Source organism: Cetorhinus maximus, chromosome 12 (genome assembly GCF_964194155.1).
Source record: "Cetorhinus maximus chromosome 12, sCetMax3.hap1.1, whole genome shotgun sequence".
Taxonomy (NCBI): domain Eukaryota; kingdom Metazoa; phylum Chordata; class Chondrichthyes; order Lamniformes; family Cetorhinidae; genus Cetorhinus; species Cetorhinus maximus.
The window spans coordinates 31,341,002-31,363,390 of record NC_135890.1 but is presented as its reverse complement, the minus strand read 5'-3'; the positions used below and the strand labels follow the sequence as shown (position 1 = coordinate 31,363,390).

Here is a 22,389-nt window from a genome sequence, read left to right as displayed (position 1 = left end):
TGCTTTTAATAAACATTATTAAATGTGTTGCTGCTTAAATCACGGGGCATGTTTTTGCTTTTGACTTTTCCACTATGTTTAAGTTGTTACTTATTTGACCTGCTATAAATCCCAAATCTATTTGTGCTGTGCCAGTAACGTGTGTTTACCTTTAGATTGGTACATAAACGCTGTTGATATTGTAATCCAGTTTAGGTGAAAACATCAAGCTTTAATGCAACCACAAAATCAAACTCTAAGTAATACAAATAGCTGCATCCCCTGTGGGAATGGGCTCCCAACCACCAGAGGATGATGACATGTAATGGCACACCACTTTCTTTTTCTCTTCCCTGCACTTCAAATTCCCTTCTTGTATTCACTAACTATGCCAAAAATGACCTAGATGAATATATGCAAATAGCTTCTTCACATCAAAACGAACTCTCAAGTGAATATTGCTGACCAAAGAATGCAACATCACAAACATAAACAAAAATGTCTTTGCAAAAGGCAGTCCAAACACAAATCTCAAAAAACGATATGTATACAGGCATACAAACATATTTCACAGGGGTGGACTACCCTCCAGCCATTAGGGTTTATTCTGCCCTTCAGTATTAGCATTAATTCTGAAGTATGAGATTTGCTAGATGTTTCAGGAGATGTCTCTGACGAGTTGAGCAACCCAAAGCAGGCACCAAGGGAGCAGGGCTAGTGGTACACATAGACAGCTGGCTAGATGTGCTAAAAGCCCGTGCTACAGGATCAGTGGCCTGGGCTGGGGCCTGCAATTCTGGACTAAGTGATTAAAAACCATGGCTCTGGATCAGGTATCTGAGTCTCTACATCGGGGGTGGGAGGCTGCTCCGGGATCTGTCCCGAAGTCGGTGATTGGGACAGAAACAGGGGAACCACTGTAGGGTGTATTTGCATGGTTTACTCCATAGTTGACAGCACTGGAGCTGTGGAAGGTGTAGATAGCTCAGTCAATATGTTAGGGCTTGCAGGAACAGGCCAGGCAGGTGGGGAGTGTTCACCATGGCTGGTAGAAGCATAGATTGAAGTGGAGCAGATCGCAGAGTCGGTAGCATTCAGATCTCTTGGCTCGATGAGTTGTGCTAATTAGCTGGAAAATGATGAACTTGCGAATATGACACCAGCTGTCAGCAGATGTAACCAAGTAGTGTTGACAGACCTATGACTTGTTATGATTGGCATGAAGATAGACCAGATCACCAACATCAACTGAGGTGAATGCTGGTTGCACTTCTGGGGAGGGGGCCTGGATTTCTGACAATACAGGTGATTGACCTGGCCGAGCTGATGTTAAGTCTCAATAAGTCTTGATAACCCTTGTCATGGACAGGGGGATCTGCACATTGGTGGACTGGTCTCTTGAGTCCATGATTCTCTTGCAGAAAGGCCTTGAGACCAAAAGCAGAGACAGGGCCAAAGATGTGATAGGGGTTCTGTGGTTCATGCCATAGAAGCTCCCCTCTAGTTCCCATACTTCCTTCTCTGCTACTGGGCTCTTGTTGGGGATCTTTGATCTCCCAAGCTCAATCGCTATCTGGTCTTCCTGAAGCAGCTTGTCTCCGAACAGGTTGGGAAACCCAGGGACAGAATCAGTCTGAATGACAGCTTGGGTACCATCTAGTCAATCAAACTTAATGCATAACTGAGAGAGAGTATTCCTCAAGGTATCTTGGCATTCGTTGGCAATGGTGCAGGCAGCTGTGTAAGAAGTGACACATTGTCGTACAACTAAAATGAATTGTTGTTTGCACTTGATAACATAAGTAGTAAATGAGATGCTAACCACTTTTGCCAGGGTCACTCAAAGACCGGGTGGGGGGGACGACAACGTGTGGGATGGCCTGGAGAGCAGTGCAAGTATGGTAGCCAGCTGTAAACCACTCAATGGAGGCATCCATGGCAAGCGCATAGAAATGTCAGTGAGTGACCGATTTTGAGTTTGACATGATGGGTAACCAAGACTTAGGTGGAGAGCGGCGATAAGGCCTCCCAGAACATTATGCAGAATGATGATACATTCTCTGGGGCTCATTGCGCTGAATGACGAGTAAATCATCCTGTGTAATGGTAAAAACCTGGAGGTAGCATTTGACACTGTGAATGTTGGTAAGCTTCTTTAAGCCTTGCATCAGGCGGGCATGTGTGTGTTGAAGCAGGTGGCATTCAGATTGGATTGCTAGTCATGCTGGCCTGCTTGGTGAAAGGGAGCTTGGTTGAGCCTGACACAGTCATCAATGGATACTAGGTAAATAGTAGAACCTGAGGTCTGGTGTATGAAGGAACAGACTTGGCATGTTGGGCCCTCTCAGTCAGGCTCATTGCTGCTTGCAAAATCTGATGGGATATTCACACATCTAGCTAGGTGTTTGACAGAGGCATGGTAGTGACACAGGGACTGGCATAAAATTCTTCCCTGCACAGTTTTTCAGAGGCCTGCACACAAGGTTTGCAGTCTGTGAGGACTCCAGGATGGTGCTTGGACTGTACGATATATGGGCTGAAATGCTTGGTAGAAGCTGCAATGGACAGAGCTTCAGGTTCATAAGGCAGTCAGGCGATTTGACAGCCTCGCAGTTTGCCACTGAAAAAACCAGCAAGTTTGAGCCTGTTGCCTTGGGTCACATACAGGGTGGATGTGATGCCATGCTTCTTGACAGCACTGTCTGTGACAACTCCAGAGTTGATCATCTGGCTGAGGAAGGATAATAGTTTTAATTAAAGAGCAAATTGTGTCTTTTGGAAGTTTGTGTGGAGGTTATCTGATCCTTTCGTAGGACTGACGTCCAGCAGTAACAGCGTCCAAGGGGGTTGTGTATGAGGCACGCTGAGGAAGGCTCTCAAAAGCATCTTGTAGGCTCCAGTAAAAGATCTCCTGCCAGAAACCTTCTCCAGTAGAGACAGTGGCCATGCGGTGTAGGCTAGCTTGCAAGGTGCCCTGGAACCAAATCCATCTCCGAATAGTTGTAAATCTTAAGGCGGTTGACAGATGTAGGGGCAGATAAGTGCAGATCATGTTGGTCCGATGATGTGTTTCCATCGGGCAATCTTGTGTAAGGTTGAATCAACATCTGGCATGAGTGAAGGTTGTGGCTTACTGTAGCACCAAACATCGAATGATGTAACAAGTTGAAACTTCCTCCAGTTGACTTCTTCACGAGAAACGATGAGTTAAGCAACTCCACAGAGACCCCAACATCTTCAGGTTGAGCAAAGGTTTCAAGGTCATCAAATCTTTGCTGCAAATCCGCAAGTTTACCTCTGGCATATTGGGGAAGGTGAACCTTACATTGTAGAGGTTGTACTGCTCCTGTGTTGACATTAGCTTTGAAAGGCTCAGGTTTGCATTTGTAGCCTGGGATTGCTGGATCGAAGATTCATCATACTCCTGAAGGAGTGTGTGGAACTGAAAACATGCTGAGGCAGGGTGTGATCCCTATACACAAGAGCAGGTGATGACGCTTATGTTTGCGCTGCTTGGTAAGCGGCTGTGCCATGTCATCCTGAGAGGGCTGAGAATCTTGGTTGCTGGGGATGAAGACAGGTCATATCTGAGCAAAATGTTCATTCGAAGACTGGACTTGCAGTTCACGGAAGAGGGTTCACAATGCGAATCTTGTCAGCAACACTAGTCCAAATATGTGGTGGAGGCCAAACATTGGACGGTTTGGTACTCTTTGGTCCTGAAAGTAGAGAGGACGGTTCAACTGCAAATGTCATGAGGTCTGCAAGATCATCCGAGAGGGTCGTCCCGATGAAATCCCCTGACCCAATTGTCATTGGCCTTGAGGGAGTGTGAAGTACGTGGCCTCTTCTCACTCTGCACAGGCTGGAGGAAGCATGAGATCCATAAACATATGTGCTGGAGTCACCAACTAGCACTGGGCATTTGGCCGGTCGAATTGACACCATGTTAGTTTCCATGAATAGTGTGCCTGAGAGTACCTCGACATCAAGATTCTCCATGACCAGGCCTTCAAAGGCAAGGTTGTGATGGGCTCCGGACGGAGAGAAGTTTGTTTCACCAACAGCATGTAAAGGCAATGAACCATCAACCTGGTGAGCAGATTGGGATGAACTCTTGACTGGGACACTGAGTCTCATAGCTGTAGAAGCACTGATCACTTCATTGGAATAGGATGATGCTGGAATGGCATGGTGCTTGAAGAATGTGTCTAAGTAGGGTGACTAACATCTGTACATGGGAGTGCAGCTGATTCCAGCAAAACGTCAGGTTTCTCATCCCTTTTGTTTAAACAAGCATCTGCAGTGATGTTGTCGTCAATCATCCAATTACGCTTGCTGAGGAAACGTTTATCTGAGTGGAACTGCTTGCTTACATAGTAGGCGAGACACGTATCATGTAAGTGAGGGAACGGAGTTAGAGAGCTTGATCTTGTTAGGCCAGGGTGAAACTGGTGCCTCTGGAAGGAAGAGGCTGCAGCACGGACTGCTCTGGCATCAGGGGTTTCATGAATCTCATCTAACATTGAATCCAAGGCTAGGGAGATCTTTGGCTTGATGGATGCCAGGCTGCATGACCTGAGCTCAGTGTCATGCCTCTGCTTTGCTAGACGTGGTAGGCGAAGATGAATGAGTTGTAGCCAACATAGAACCACTGTGCTTTCCACTGAGGGTGACATCTCTTCACCCTCGTCAAGAGGTAGACCGTGATGATTGAGCCCCCATTTCAGCAACAGGTATTTGTCAGATAAGGCCATTAAACGTTGATACAGATCATCATGCCTTTCATTTGACTGCATTCTGAAATCAGCTAGGTTGAAGTGATGGGCACTCTTGGCCTGGGAACCATAACGCAAGCAGATGGTCTGCCATATTGAAACAAGTAACATTGACGCTTTAACTATAGGGCTGTGTGATACCATAAGGCAGCAATTCACTATCCGCCCTAGCGTCAGCGTCCAACAAGTATGCATTTGAGCAAAGAGTCCTGGAGACATCCCATCATCACCTGTGTCTCTGATTCTATGAAGAGAATCAGTCTTTGTTTTCTTCTCCCAGGTGAAACCATCAACGAGGAAGGGGGCAAAGTTAGGATCGAATGTCAAATTGTAGGTTGGCATCAGAACCTAATGATCAAATGAATGACTGGCTCAATTTTTTTTCCCCAAGCTTCGGTGCCCAATCCATGGCTGCTATAGTTTCCGTTGTTCCTGTGCCACAACACTGTGGACTAAGAGATTAATGTTGATGTGTGTTTGCCGCATAAACTCACCAATTTTCTGTGAGAGGTGTAAAAATGTTCCAGCACTACTACGATGCCAGTAGCATGTATTTACCTTTAGATTGGCACATAAATTGGATCTCACTGTCAAGTGTTTAGATAAAAACATTGAGCTTTAGTGCAACCACAGAATCGAACAGTACAATGAACAATACAAAATGGCTGTGCCCACATGAGAACAGGGTCTCTACCATCAAAGCGCGGTGTAACAAGGATGTGCTTTTCAAAGGTACAATTTCTAAATTATGTTTTAGCTGTATTTTTAAAAAAACTGGAACCCCCTGCAGACAATGACAAAGCTGCCCAGACTGCTGCAATACACACATTTTTGCATTCCACCAAGCAGGATGAAAATAGACACTCGACCTCCTGGGGAGCGTGAAAGACCCCATCCCCTGTTGATTTACACCGTCCTGAGACTTTTCAAATGTTTCTGAGATGGACATCAAAATGTAATCAATTGTTCTGAAACAATAACTGCAGCAGACATGAGCTAATAGAATTTATCTGGAATATTCTCTGCCATTTGTGTGTGTGTGTGTTTGTGTGTGTGCCCAGTTGAATGGTGGTCCCGATTTACCTAGTTTCTTTTAGCTCATGAAATAGTTTCAATATACTTTTCTTAATCTTTGTCTAACCTAAGGAAAAAACTGCCTGAATAATTCTTTACAACCTCAAAGCATAAGAGCGGGACTCTTACAGAATTGGTGAAGCACTTTCTCTATAAAATCACAAACCCTATTACAGTCAAACCTGGCTTAGGAGAATAGGGGAGCCATTTCATACCCGCCCCCCCTCATGTAGTTGTAACAACAGTAACACATAATGGTGCTGTGACAGAAATGAGTTACCTGACTTTCGTAATACTCCTGTCATCAACCAACTGGCCAAGTACCTTGGCTGCAACTATGTCACTCTGAAGCATTCTGTTTGCACAGTAATAAATTACCTTCATATGCAGAAATTTGTATAGTTTAAAGGTCAGTCAAGTATTTCTTTCATGATGTAAGCTCAGCTAGGGAGATATTTTGTCAGTATTAAGATTTTCTCTCCAATTTAGATATATTGAAAAAAGCTTTGAAAAAACACCGGCAATGCTCTCCCTCTTATTGAAAGCTGCGGCCTTCTTCTGGAGGAAAGCTGATGATGATTTGGAACAGGATAAATATGAAACTGCAGGTACTGAATTTTGTTCAATATTGTTAAAGGGAAAAATTGTCTTTACTTTTAATGAATAACAACAATGTGTATATAATCTCTCACTAGTATTAATCACACACATCAGTATTATTGAAATATGGTTGCTTTCAACTAAATGATATCGCCTCACACACTCAACAAGCATGCTCTGCATTTATTGCATACCATTGTCAATAGTAAGTGAGAAGCATACTTGAGTTTAATTAATTTGCTGCTTGTGCATGTTTTATCAGTTTTTACTTCATAGATAATGTATGGTAAATAAAAGTGGGCAGTGATTACAGATATAATTTCAAACAAATTGTGAATGATTTATATTCTTTATATGTGAGCATGCATAAGAACAAAGAAATTTGGTAACCTATGTAGTTTTGGTCTGAAATATTTAAAAATTCATTCTAATTCTGCAGTGTATAAAGTAAATGGAAGGCAGTGGGTTCTTCAAGCAGTTCTACTTCTAGTTTTGATTGGTGTTCTTCCCATTCAATCTTTTGAATTTATGTAATCTTCCAATTGTTTGCATTCCTCATGTCAGTAACTCCTATGCACAAATTGTGTAGGGCATGAAATATGTTTCAAGAATATTTAAGAACACTATATCAAGACATAGGAACTTGAGGTCGGGAACTACATGTCCCAACATGCCTTGGGGGTTTCCACATATGTGGAAAGTGGTAGTGGGCTGAGCGTGCGCTGTTCAGCATTATGAGACCTTCAGGCTGGAGACAAGTGCCAAGGGTGCCTGTGTGAGAAAAAGGCACGAAAGCCATAACATGGGACCCAGGAATGATGCTTCATAATACAGAGGAGTCCCGGGACAGGGAGGGGTCCCAGAGAGGTAAAGGGAACCCAGGGTGAGGTCCCAGAGAGAGGGGAGAACCAGGGAAGGAGTCAACAGGAGGATATAACCACCGGGAACTGGAGCAAAGAAAGAGGCTCCAAGCAGTGAAAGTGTTGTTGGGGGATTTGACACTCCAGATAGTGCGGGCTCAGAAGAAGTCCTGGAGAGCGGAAACGGCAGTGGAAGGTTGTTGACTTTGTGCTGCGGACCATTGGGTTAAAGGTAACTCTTTGGAGTAGTGATGTTCCGCTCAGTATGGCTGAAGAGCTGGAGTTGTGCCTGAGAGTGGTGCTGGAGTGCACACGGGAATCCAGATTGAAACCCTGGGAGGTGAGTGGTCATTGAGGCAGTCTAAGTTGGAACAACTTTGAGGGAATTAAGAGACTTGATCTTGGAAAGTGAAAAATTTGGAATCCCTCAGAGGGAGACTGAATTTTACGAGATTGTGTAACTCAGTAAATGCTGACGTCTGGGTGAGTTGCCGAGAAAACCATGAGATCTATCTGCCAATTATTGTGCAGTGTGGTGTGTTTGATTAAAGTTTGCCTGTTAATTCACATTTACCTCATGGTAATTCTGAATGTTAGAGTATAGATATTGTAAATTATTTTAGCTTTACTGTACAGTCACAAAAGTTATTTTATTCAAAAACTGAAATCTTATGGCTTCATACTCTTAGCAAATATCTGGGATCTCAAACTTTGTCTACTTTAAATAAAACGTTACTGGTCCATAGCCAGATCGTAACATAAATTTGGGGGTCTGGTCCGGGATCATAACACCATAAGAGTTTGAGATTATATTAGAATTTCTATCATATTTAACATGTTTGTTACAAACCAGTGCAAAAGCTTCTACTTGAAGGTGCATTATTATTTTTTCCTGTCCTAAAAGGCGCTAACTTTTAGTCTTCCAACTCTGGTTGAATGTATTCTTGAAGTTTTGATCATGCAACATTTGCCCATGGTTATATTTACCTTGAATGGCTCAGTACTCTAGTATTTCTAAGAGAATGTAAAATAATTGTCATAAAACACAATAATAATCTTAGGCTAAATGCACAATTTGGACAAGAATGTTTTGGAACCACTTGTGGCAGAATTAGAGTGGCCAAGGACAAAATCGATGGCAAATTACTCAAACTAATGCGTTTTGGTAGGTTTTGGGTTGCAGATGGTCAGTTCTTATCTGAGCTGGTAGCCTGTATTCATTTTCTCCCCCCTCCTCTTCTGCATGGTCATTCCTATGGTAACCATTCACTGCCCCATTCAGCTGCATCCAGCTGCTCTCCTCCTCCTCCTCAATCTCGATCAACTGATTGTTTATTCAACTTGATGCTCACACAAAAAGGAACCATTGTTTTTAATAAATAACCATTGCCAGTGCACTGTCCATTAGCTGCTGTCTTCTTATAGCCACAAAGCTGTATGATTTTCATCAGCAGATGATAAATTGCTTGACCTTGTGTGATCTGCTGCAGGTAAATTATTCAACAATGAAGGTAACTCGGCCATCCTGTTCCCACCTGATGTGTACACTGACTTATTTGCATATGTGTGTTTACATTCCAGCAAGGGACAATGGACAATGTCAATCAGGAGTGCAAGCCTTGGCTGTTTTTAATTTTCTTTAGCTAAAAGACACCAAAGTTGGTGCAGAAGTCCAAATGCTATCCCAGCTGAGATCAGCTAACTCAATACAAAGCAGGAATTGAACTCTGAATGTTTTGATCTAATATGGTTTAATGCTAAACAGGGCAGTTGGTGCTTGCAGCCAGTAAACTATCAGGTGAGATCAGGATTTTGAGCATGAAATGAAATAAGCAGTTAACTTTAATGATAAAAAAGCGGATTTTCTGATCCTGTCATGTTGTTAGTATTAATGTGTATAAATGGTTGACTGGTACCAGCAGTATAACTAACTTTCCAAATGTTTTTTTTAGATTGTACAGAGTATAAAAATGTACTTGGAGCTACTGTGACCAGGTTTTGTGGTAAATATGGTTTAGTTGATGATTCCATCTACTTCACTTCTAACGACGTGCTGGGAGGTATGCCTTTGCAAGTTGGCCAGAAGGTGAACATAGTAGCCCAAAAGAATGAGACCTCAGGAGGTTGGAAAGCAGTCAAGGTGAGATGTGATACAAATGGTCACTTACTCTCCTGATGAAAGAATGAACTTTGAAATGTAGAGTTTAAAATTTCTAACAAATATTATGTGCGTTAGTTCACGCTGGATATAATTCTTGAATTGCAAAACTAGTGTAAAATAGAAATGAACATCATCTTTGTTTCAGCGTAACGATTAGAGAATCCCCAGAGTTTGCTTCCATACAGAAAGGTCACCATTCTCTCCTTCTCAAATTAATAGGAAAATCTACGAATGCTGGAAATCAGAAATAAAAACAGAAAATGCTGGAAATACATACTGCTCATTCTGCCTCTGTAAAGAGAAAAGACATGTTATGATCTGTCAAGTATGTACCTTCATCAGATTGTGCTTACCTGTTTGGGGTAGGGTTCTTGCACATTCCCTACTCCCAACTTTATAGTGCTGGAGTGAAGCCATTTTGAATTGCTTTCAAGACCACTGTCATCATCCCTCCCCTCAAAATGCCCCACCCTCGACACCTCTGTCTGTGCTGCAAGCTACCACTCCATCTCCCAAGCCCTCGAATGTGCTGTCATCTCCCAAATTTTTACCCATGTGTCCCACAGCACCAAAACAGCTCTAACCAAAGTTACAAACAACATTCTCTGAGTTGAAGCATGGTGCGTTGTCACTGATCACTCTCTAACTTCTCTGCTACCTTTAGCTTAGTTGGCCACACAATCCTGCTCCAGTGCCTGCACTCCAGCGCCCTTCAGAACTGCCCTTGCTTGATTCCACACTTATCTAAACAAGTATAGCTGTAGCATCTTTTGCTGGTTTCTCTTCCCATTACTGCACCATCAGCTTTGACATTCACTCAATTATCTATCACTGATTGTATCTATGAAGAGCCTTGAGATGGTGTTTTTAAGGTTAACGAAGCTCTCTAAGGACAATTTGTTGTTGTATGAAAGTCTCTTGGAATGAGTTTTCCACACCACAAAAATTGGTAACCAGTGTACAAAGTTGATGCTTAGAATAGTGATTATCAAGAATGTTTATCCAATATAAGATGTTAAGTGAGATGGTTTTATGCAATTGCTTTATTGTTAGAACTGGTGTTGAATTTTTCAACCAGATTAATTCTCCATTACATCCAGCTGCCTATATGACTGCAGGTAATAAGAAATAGGAACAGGAGTAGACTATTCGGCCTCTCGAGCCTGCTCTGCCATTCAATAAGATCATGGCTGATGATCTTGTGTGTCGATTTCCAGATTCCCATCTAACCCCGATAACCTTTGATTCCCTAACAAGAATCTATGTACCTCTGCCTTAGAAATATTCAATGACCCCGCCTCTACCACCTTCTAAGGCAGAGAATTCCAAAGCCACACAACCCTCAGAAAAAATTTCTCCTCATCTCTTCCTAAAAGGGCGACCCCTCACTTTAAAACAGTGCTACTTAGTTCTGGTCTCACCCACAAGAGAAAACATCCTTTCAACATCTACCTGGTCAAGGCCGTTCAGGATCTTGTATACTTCAGTCAAATCACCCCTCGCTCTTCTAAACTCCAGTGGAAACAAGCCCAGTCTGTCCAACCTTTCCTCATAAGATAACCCACTCATTCCAGTTATCAATCTAGTAAACCTCCTTTGAACCACCTCAAATGCATTTACATCCTTCCTTAAATAAGGAGACCAAAACTGCACACAGTATTTTAGGTATGATCTCGCCAATACCCTGTATAACTGAAGCATAAAATCCTTACCTTTATGTTCAATCGTTCTCGTAATAAAGGATTCCATTAGCCGCCTTAATTACTTGCTGTACCTGCATACTAACTTTTTGTGACTTATGTACTAGAACACCTAGATCCCTCTGCATCTCAGAACTCTGCAGTCGTTCTCCAATTACGCAATACTCTGCTTTTTTGTTCTTCCTGCCAAAGTGAACAACTTCACATTTTCCCACATTAATCTCCATTTGCCAGATCTTTGCCACTCCCTCAAACTATCTATATCCATCTGCAACCTCATGCCCTCTTCACAAGATACTTTCCTACCTATCTTTGTGTCATTTGCAAATTTAGCTACCATGTCTTCACTCCTCTCATCTAAGTCATTGATGTAAAAAGCTGAGGCCCCAGTACAGACCCCTGTGGGACTCCATTTGTCACATCCTGCCAATGAGAAAATGACCCATTTATGCATACTCTCTGCTTTCTGACAGCCAGCCAATCTCCTGTCCATGCTTTTATTTTCCGTAATAATCTTTGATGTGGCAACTTATCAAATGCCTTATGGAATTCCAAGTACAGCATGTCTACAGACTCCTCTTTATCCACTGCGCATGTCACTCCTTCAAAAAACTCCAATAAATTGGTTAAACATGATTTTCCTTTCACGAAACCATGCTGATTCTTCCCAATTGCCTTGAGCTCTTTGAAGTGCCCAGCTATAACCCCACTTAATGATCAATTCTAATAACTTCCCCATGACAGACATCAAGCTAACTGGCCTATAGTTTCCTGTTTTCTGCCTCCCTCCCTTTTTGAATAGAGGGGTTATATTTGCTATTTTCCAAACTGATGGAACCTTTCCAGAATCTAGCAAATTTTGGAAAATTAACACCAACACATCGACTACCTCATTAGCCACCTCTTTTAAGACCAACAACAGCTTAAGAACAACAGCTCAGATATCCAGTGAAGCATAGAAAGCTAACACTAATAGAAACAGAGGGTGCTGGAAAAACTCAGCAGGAATGGCAGCATCTGTGGAGAGAGAAACAGGGTTAATGTTTCGAGTCCAGTCTCTCCCACCCTGTAACCGATCCCTGACCTGCCTTTTTTGTTCTACCTGACCCTCCCCCCTTTTGCAACAGCATAAACCCCATCACGTTTCTATCTCTCTCCAGTTCCGATGAGGAATCATATTATACTCAAGACGTTAACTCTGTTTCTCTCTTCACAGATACTGCCAGACCTGCTGTGTTTTTCCAGCACTTGCAGTTTTTATTACAGATTTCCAGCATCTGCAATATTTTGCTTTTATTAAAACGAACACTAAAGTGGAACCTAATCAAAGTATTCAACATTTTGAAGAGGTTTGAGAAGATAAATATAGAAAGATTGTCCTCATTGCTATGAAAGGGTGGGGTTTGACACTTTTTTTAATCCACGGCGTTATTCGAATATGAAATGCATTACCGCACATGCCTATTGAAACTGTGATGCTAAATAACAGAGAACCAGGTGAAAACTTGCAGAAATATATCGAGGGATAGAGGGAGTACAGAGCGAACATGGAAATGGGATTCAGGTACATGGCTCCAGTGTACAGCAAGCATTGGCACAGTGGACCAAGTATTTTTTTTAATGATGTTAGAATTTCTGTGATTCTAAGGATCTCACTATTGGAATTACTATGTCTGGCCAAATATGAAATGTCATGCCCTAACAAGTCGTCTACAGATGTTCCTGTTATCCATGATGACAGCTAATTTAGAGAAAACACTGCTGTTGGCCAGAAAAATACTTGCTTCTTGATTTTTGGTGATAGATTGTACTATAAAAAGTCAGTCACGTAATCTGTTTGTAATTGCTTCAGGTGCAGCCTCATTACATTTATATGTTATTCAAATGCATTTATCTATGTATATCTTTGCACGAGCAGACTTTTTCTCTATCACTGGGGGCTCATCAAGGTGAGAGGGGGAAGAGCTGGAGAAGAGACTGCAAGCTTTTGGTCATTGGGAAGCATCACTGTTAGATGAGGTGTGTTATTGCATGGTTCTAATGTGCAAGTAATCCCCATATATTCTTAGCAATTCCCCTTGGTCCCAACTATGGAAGAAACCCCCAGCTACACCAGTACAGGTCCCATGTCCAAAACCCGGCACCCTAGGGTTTGAGACTCTGCCAGATTTCAGATTTTGGACAATAAAATCAGGTAGCCTATCCTAGGCCAAATTCGATGAATTGACATAAAGTATGAAAAAGAATAAAATGTAATGTATGCATTAAGTTTGAAAAAGAATGAATAATTTTGTAATAAAGTATAGAAACATAGAAAATAGGAGTAGGTCATTCAGCCCTTCAAGCCTGCCCCACCATTCAATATGATCATGGCTGTTCCTCTATCTCAACGCTGTACTCCTGTGCTCTCCCCATACCCCTTGACACCTTTAGAGTCCAGAAATCTATTTATTTCCTCCTTAAATATATTCAGTGACGTAGCCTCAATAGCCTTCTGTGGTAGAGAATTCAATAGGTTCACCACCCTCTTAGTGAAGAAGTTTCTCCTCATCTCATTCCTAAATGGTCTACCCCATATCCTGAGTCTGTGACCCTTTGTTCTAAACACCCCCCCCAAAAACCGGCCAGAAGAAATATTAACCCTACTTCCAGTCTGTCCACCCCTGTCAGAATTTTATATGTTTCAATCAGATCTCCTCTCATTCTTCTGAACTGCAGTGAATACAGGCCTCTTTTCATAAGACAATCCTGCCATCCCAGGAATCAGTCTGGTGAACCTTTGCTACATCCCTTTATGGCAAGTATATCCATTCTTAGGTAAGGTGACCAAAACTGCACACAATACTCCAAGTGTGATCTCACCAAGGCCCTGCACAGCCGCAGTAGGATACCTTGCTCCTGCACACAAGTCGTCTCGCAATGAAGCCCAACATACCATTTGTGTCTTAACTGCTTGCTGAAAGTGGTTCGGGTCAGAAGGTTGGTCGGGTCGGATGGGGGTTGAGAAACGTTCAGGTTGACTTGGAGCAGGGGAACTAGCCCACCACGCCACTGTAAACAAAACGGTGAAGCCAATAACTAGTCCGGTGCACTACTGAGAACTAGTGCCTCGCCAAATTGTCCCAATATTTGGATAAGTCTGAATTTCATTTAACTGAGTATCAAATAGAATATTTCCAAAAATGTCCATTTTCTGAGTTTCAGGCAGCCAGATTTTGGTTGTCCAGGCTGTATGTGGTTTTATTTTTCATTTTCCGCAGAGGACCTGCTGCTTTGAACTTGCTAGTTTGTCATGTTAAATTCAGCTGGTACAGAAGAACTTGACTTTAAGGAACGAGGTGTCCTTAAAGTGAGACATTAAACTGTTCAGGTAGTTTATTATTGCAAAGGGGAAGGTGGCGAGGTTGATATTCTGAAAGAATTAGAAGAGTCTTATCTATTTGAACTTGTGGTAAAATTATTACAGTTGCCATCATCTCCCCATCTGACTGGGCAGGCTTAAACATCTGGTTCCAGAAGAAAGAATGTGTCAACACCCACCCTCTCATGTTAAGTCCAGTTCATTTCTGCCCCCTCTTCTGGATTATTTACCTTTGATTTTCGTAAATTGTCTATAATTTGCTTCAGTTTGAAATGAAAATCTGGTAATATTGGTTTGAAACTAAGGTAAATTGGGTAACTGCCTAAGTTTGTACAACCAATTTGGGAGACAACTATTTTCTGAAATTTTTTTTTTTTAAGTACTGTACAACTACATACAAGCACATGCTTTGTAGGTTACTTGCGCAAATTGTGTTTGAAGTGTTACTATCGCTGACATGGTTTTAAATTGCAAATGTACAAAAACAGGCAATTCTTGAAAATTTGACTTTTAATTGCTGTTGCTGATTCTAAAAAATAAGTGTGTGTTTGGTGTAAATTGTACAAATACCCAACAGAATGGAATTTTCTTACACCTATGGCACTTTTTTAATTGCAGGTGGAACCTGTAACTAGTCAGTGGGATGATGGTACTTGTGGTATGTGCTCAAATCCTCCAGCAGAAAGAGAGACTCTCAATCTGATGGGCATTGTAACTTCATGCACCAAGGATGGTGGCTACATTAATGAAACTACTTATTTCTCCATGGCAGATGTATGTGAAGGTAAAAGTGCAGCAATCTTTTTTTTTACAAAGTCACATATAATTAGCTTTACAAATTCCTTCAGTGTTCGCTGTACCAGTTGAAGGTGCATTACATATTTTATTGAAAGATGAATGTATTGAATGTAGGGTATGTCCAAACTTTATAAATTAGTTTTGTTCATTTTTGTCATTAAGTACTGCATTACCGGAGTAAAAATATTTTCTAAAGAAATGCATAACTCCTTGATTGTGTTCACCCAGTAAGCTTTGTGTTTGCACACTGATATCCATCTCCCCTTTGGGTAAGAAGCAGGGATGATTTTCTAGGGTTGCATTTCCCGATTGGATGTTATAACTCCTGCTCGAAAGAATATCTGTGTAGAATGACTCTAATTCAGTGGTCGTCTGACATGGTCGATTTGTGTGGGGAACATCATTAGCAAATGATTAGCACTATTCATACGTACGTATGTATGTACATACTAGAAATAGAAGTTGCAACACGAAAATAAAACTTGTTAAAGCTATCAGTAAATCCTAATACATAGCTTTCATAACGACCTTGTGGAAAAATAAATCTCTTCATGTGGTACTGGCCACAGAGACTAGATGAGCCCCAATTTCACTCCTTTCCTGCTGTCAGATTCCTGCTCCCCAGATAGGAAACTACCAAATGTGCTCCTTTCTGTGCTGCACCTCTGACAGACTTCTAATTCAAGGCTTAACAAATGTGGCACAGCTAGTCAACGACACTATGTTCTGTCAGCTCTAGGCTGTGATTGTCCAGGCTGAGAAGCAGTCTCTTTTTTGATGATGCTGGGGGTGCTAAGTGAATAATTTGGCGCGATCTGAAAATACTATGTACTGTGCACCAGTCCACAGCTGAAAATTATCCATAATTAAAACGTGAAGGCTTGCTCTGAGCTCTTGTGTTTTAGTCATTGGGGGTTTTGCTTACATCTATTTGGACACTCAATGTTTAGGTGTGTGTGCCAAAAGTGCTACTTACTTGTTTTGCAGGTTTCCAGCCCTATAAAGGTGACTGGGTACAGGCACAATATTCTATTGAACAAACAACTTGGAAAAGTCAAGCCTACGGTGTGAAGCCCCTTAGATATAAAAGAGTAGATAAAGTAAGTGCTCATTAAAGACGCAGTGACTCTTTTAAAAAAAATAAACTGCAAAATTTTGTAATTTCAAAATATAAATTGATTCAATACTATGGACTAAAGGGTCATTTATATTTCATGCCCTTGAATTGCTTTCCTTCCTGCTAGAGCATTCAGCAAAATATTTCTGCAGATATGTTTATCCATTATGTTTATAGTAGGAGTATTTCCATATATCCTGGGCACACTCAGCATACGTTGCATCTGCAAATAAATGCAATTAAATACCTGTTGGATTTATAGCAGGACTATTTTTACATGCTCTGGACACACTCCGTATGCTTGGATTTATATATTTTTTTAAACATAAATATACCTGCAGCTTTCACTTTAAAAATGTCCCTCTTTTAAACCTTTCCCATTTAACAAACAGTGCAGTTTACTCAGCCAGGCCCCTAAACAGCCTGCACCCTCTCCCTGGCAAAAAAAAAATAATAGTAACAGTCACAATTTGTACATGGTTTGCCTGGCAATCATAGAACTGCTATGGTTTTGTATAACGCAGGAATCCCCAGAAATCACTGCGTGGCTGTCTCTTCTGCATGCTCTGCCCAGAATAACAGACAAAAGAAAAAAATTTTTAATGCAATTTGTGTTACTATGATCTAATAGGATTGTGGAAACAAAAGTAACTTTCAAAAAGGAATTGGATAAATACTTGAAAAGGAAAAATTTGCAGGGTTATGGGGAAAGAGCTGGAGTGTGGAACTGATTATTAGATAGCTCTTTAAAAGCAAATTGACTGTTTTGTGGTGTAAGATTTGATGTATGTGCAGAGTCTAATTGCTGGTGTTTTTCACTCTAGTGTAGAAACTACAGGGAGTCGCTTTATAGTCAGCACCCCTCCCTCTCCAAGCATGCACAGCGACAATATGCTTGGGTCGGTTCATTGACCCCTGACCCAGATGCCCAGGAAAATAGTTCGCAGTATCCCCAACAGGACCATGACCCTGTCAATGACTTTTTAAGGTTTGAACCCCTTCCTGAACTCTGTGGTTTCTTTTTGGACTGCTACCTTTCCTACACAGTAGGAAAAAAAATGTGAGGGAAGCCTTCCTTTTTTTTTAAATAAAGAGAAAGCTTTAAACAGAAATGCAAGGAGAAAAAAAAGAAAGTAAAAGGAAATGAAGGAGAAGAAAAGAGGGTGTGGTATAGTGACCGAGTGAGGATAAGCAATAGACTCCTGCAAAGCAACTTCGATGATGAATGAAGTCCTGAATTTATTTCTGCATTGCAGGAAATGGTGACGGAAGTGAGGTGTACAGAAGTAGGCTATATGGCCAGCTAGTCCATGCATTTGTATTCTGGCCCAGCCTCCACCCATCCTTCCTCATTTATCGCTATCAGCATAATCCTCTATTCCCTTCTCTATCATATGGTTATCTTGCTTCCCCTGAAATACGTCTATATAATTTGCCTCAGTTCCTGCCTGTGATAGTGAGTTCCACATTCTCGCCACTCTGACTGAAGATGTTTCTCATGAATTTTTTATTTGATTTCATGGTAGCTGTCTTATTTTGATGGGGTCTAGTTTTGCTCTTACCCACAAGTGAAAACATCTGCCCCTCTTACACGCGCTCTCTCTCCATCAAAACCTTTCAAATTTAAATACCTCTATAAGATCACCCCTCAAAAGAGACCCAACCTGTTCATCTACCAATAGGTATATGCTCGCAGTTCTGGTATCAGCCTTGTAAATGTTTTGGGGTTTTTTTTTTTGCATCCTCTCCAATGCTTCTATATCCTTTGTATATATGGGCACCAGAACTGTATACAATATGGTCTAACCAAAATGGTTGCTGCTAGATTGCAAGGAAAGTTACTGATCAATGTGAATGTAATTCCATTCTGCATAACCCGGACGTCCACATTTGTGTTAATATAACATTTTCTCTAGTAAATCTTAAATTCTGCCCTGCTATACAAGAGGTTATTATAAACTATTCAAAGTTATTGCTATGTTTCTTGTTTGAAGGTACCAATATCCAGAATTCTTCATCGCAGTGGTGTAGTGGATGACGTTGTATTTTTCACACTTGATTCTCTCCAGCTACCACACTATTATGTACCCAAAAAGGATGATTTGGTCAATCTTGTGATTATTGAAAGTAATCAGTCTTTATATCAATGGAGAGCTTTATGCATCGCACCTGCAGAGAAAGAAAGGTATGGTTTAATCATCTTTGCAATTGCACTTAGCAGAATTTTACATCCTGCGGGCGGGTGTGCACCCGACCCGATTGGGTGTAAAATCACGCACGATGATGTCGGGCGAACATCCCGACGTCATTGTGCGATCTTTCAGTTGGCAGACACGCGCAAGAGTCGGCAGCGCACCCGCTGACACTTAAAAGGCCTAGTAAGGCCCTTAAGCAGGTAATTAATTTGTTTTTCTCTGCCCGTCTAATCATTAGGTTGGTGGGCGGGCGAATCGGCCAGGCGGCCTTTGGATTTTTTATGAAACCTCATCCGTGGGTGGGATGAGATTTCCAGAAGTAATTCTTTAAAAAAAAGAAAATTTTAAACATGTTCCTCTTCGTGTGACTGAGCCACATGTGGGAACATGTTTCTCTCATTTTTAAAATATTTATTTTTGTGTCTAACAATTCTTCAGCTCCCTGAGGCAGCTCTGTGCCCTCGGGGAACTTTCAGATCTTGCTCTCTCGTGCATGCGCAGACTTCTGCGCTCGCACCCCTCCTGCCCACACCCTGGCAGCGCTGAGCTCCTCAGCGCGCATTTCACGCTGGCTGGCCATTGATTAGCAGGCCAGCGTGAAATCGTGGGCAGCAGACCGTTTCACAGCCGCTCCCGGGCCCGTCCACTGTGCCCGCCCAACGACCGGAAAATCCTGCCCACTGAATACTTTGCTATGTGCTAGTTTCGCTCGATCAGTTTTAAAGTTTTGCCTTCAGAACCAATTTGTGTACAGTCTTTTCAGGTTAAAATAGTCCATTAACGGTCCGTCAATTGGTAATCTTTTAAAGGGAATTGATCCGGCCAGTTACCGCCCCATCAGTCTACTCTCGATCATCGGTAAAGTGATGAAAGGTGTCATTGTCAGAGCTATAAAGCAGCACTTACACAGCAATAATCTGCTCACCAATATTCAGTTTGGGTTGTTGCCAGGGCTGCCAGGCTCCTTGTCTTTTTATGTTTTCATGGGATGGGATATCAGCATCGCTGGCTAGGCCAGCATTTGTTATTGTTCATCCCTAAATGCCCTAGGAAGGTGGTGGTGAGCTGCCTTCTTGAACCGCTGCAGTCCATGTGGTGTAGGTACACCCACAGTGCTGTTAGGGAGGGAGTTCCAGAATTTTGATACAGTGACAACGAAGGAACGGCGATATCATTCCAAATCAGAAAGATGTGTAGCTTGAAGGGAACTTGCAGGTGGTGGTGTTCTCATGCGTCAGCTGCCCTTGTCCTTCTAGGTGGTAGAGGTCATGGGTTTAGGAGGTGTTGTTGAAAGAGGTTTAGTGAGTTGCTGCAGTGTAGTGCATTTTGTATATGATGCACACTACTGCCTATGTTGGTGGTGGAGGGAGTGAATGGTTGTTTAAGGCAAGCTACTTTGTCCTAGATTGTGTCAAGCTTCTTGAGTGTTATTGAAGCTGCACCTATCCGGGCAAGTGGAGAATATTCCATCACACTCCTGACATGTGCCTTGTAGATAGTGGACAGGCTATGGGGAGTCAGGAGCTGAGTTATTTGCTGTGAAATTCCCAGCCTCTGGCCTGCTCTTGTAGCTACAGTGTTTATATGTCTAATCCAGTTAAGTTTCTGGTCAATGGCATTCCCCAGGGTGTTTATGGTTGGGGGTGAATTCAGCGATGGTAATCCCGTTAAATGTCAAGGGGAGATGGTTAGTTTGGAGATGGTCGTTGCTTGGGACTTTTGTAGTGTTAATGTTACTTGCCACTTATCAGCCAAAATCTGAATGTTGTCCAGGTCATGCTGCATATGGACACAGTTCCAGAATTTCAAAGAGTCGCTAATGATATTGAACACTTCAATTATCAGCGAACATCCCCACTCCTGACCTCATGATGGGGAGAAGTTCGTTGATAAAGCTGAAGATGGTTGGGCGTAGGACATTATCATGAAGAACTCTTGCAGTGATGTCCTGGGACTGAGATGGCTTCCAACAACCCCAAGCTGGATACTTGAGTGATCAGGTTATTGTTAAGCGAGTGCCGCTTGTTAGCACTGTCAACAACACCTTCCATCACTTTATCGAGGATCGAGAATAGACTGATGGAGTGTAATTGGCTGGATTGGATTTATTCTGCTTGTTGTGGATAGACATACCTGGGCAATTTTCTACATTGTCAGGTTGATCCCAATGTTGTAGCTGTACTGGAACAGCTTGGCTAGAGGTGCAGCTAGTTCTGGAGCACAGGTCTTTAGTACTACTGGGATGTTGTCAGGGCCTATAGCTTTATCTCTCTCCACTGCCTTCAGCCATTTCTTTTTATCATGTGGGCTCGTCAAATTGGTTGAAGACTGGCATCTGTGATTCTGGGGAACCTTAGGAGGAGGCTGAGATCTATCATCTGCTTGGCACTTCTGGCTGAAGATGACTGCAAGTGCCTCAGCCTTCACTTTTGCACTGACGCTAGGCTCCCCCATCATCGAGGTTGGGGATATTTGTGGTTAGTTGTTCAATTGTCCACCACCATTCACGATTGGATATGGCAGGACTGCAGAGTTTTGATGTGACCTGTTGGTGGTGGGATCGCTTAGCTCTGTCCATCGCTTGTTGCTTCCACTGTTTGATATACTGTAGTCCTGTGTTGTAACTTCACCAGGTTGACAGCTCAAAATAGGGATTTATTCGTCATTGCTTTCCTTTCTTCAATATTTCTAGAAAAGAGAGAAATCGCTCTGTGGACTATTTTTCTGTTTGAGGCTTCTGCCGTAAAATAATGCTGATTTATGGTTCCTCATTTACACCCAAAGCTTTTAGTCTTCATGTTTTAATGTAAAACAGCAAATACACAAACAAACTTCTCAAAACTAGATGTTGATTACTTTGCCACCAAAAGAACAGACGGGTTTTTTTACTCTTTAAATGGTTGCTAAAACATGGAATACCCTAATAAAAATGGCAGTGGAAATAGAATCTATAGTTGCATCTAAAGGGAAAGTGGATAAATAATTGAAAACAAGTAATTAAAAGCTTTAGAAATAGGACAGAAGAATGGAAATAAGTGGATAGATGTTGCAGAGAGTTGCCCCAGTTGGCTGCCCTACTGCTTTGTAAAGTTGTATGATTGTTTTCACGAATGTTTACATTTTGAGTCACTCATTGCTGTGTATACTGTAATTTCATGGCCAGTAGCAGTGCAAAATATTCCAGAATTAATTTGAAAGGGTACTCAAATTTCTACCAGAGTTTATGGGTCAGATTTTCATGATAGGCTCTGGAATCACGAGTTGGGCCATTTCCCAAAGTTGTGTTCCCAGGTTCTGACTGAAATTGCATTGCACGTGTTGCTTCCCTCCCAGGGAGTTTGGGTCTGGCTGAAGTCAGGGTCGCCACCTCCCGGAGCATGACTGTTGTGGGAATGGATGCAGGTGGATGCCAAGGTCGACAAGATAGAGAGTCCACCTCTGTTCACTGGGACATCAGCCCAGTTCTGTAGATGAGTGTTAGCACCCCCTAGCCTGCATCTTTTGCCCTCTCCATGCCCCCTCATATCTCCCTGCCATCCATACATCCTTCATATGCGCTCACCCAGTATTCGCAATGGACAGAACTCGTGAGTTCTGTAAGAACACCGGAAATCTTTTCAAATACTCATGAAATGAAATGATAAATAAATAAACCATCGTCCATTCAAATTCCACTTGTAAAAAATTGCTTCTCTTAGGCACTCATGAAATTGTCAGTAAAACACAGCCATTCAAACTCCCATGAAAAACGCACTCTCCTGAGTGC

At 42.0% G+C, this 22,389-nt stretch overlaps 1 protein-coding gene across 1 annotated transcript; it reads left to right on the top strand.

Moving 5' to 3' along the window:
- The first annotated feature begins 6,354 nt into the window (after window positions 1-6,354).
- LOC144687837 (RNA helicase Mov10l1-like) lies at window positions 6,355-21,374 on the top strand. The gene is made up of 6 exons (XM_078554363.1): window positions 6,355-6,439; window positions 9,244-9,431; window positions 15,132-15,297; window positions 16,299-16,411; window positions 18,423-18,613; window positions 21,257-21,374. The coding sequence occupies exons 1-6, from the start codon at window positions 6,355-6,357 to the stop codon at window positions 21,372-21,374; spliced, it is 861 nt and encodes a 286-aa protein (XP_078410489.1).
- Window positions 21,375-22,389: the final 1,015 nt, after the last annotated feature.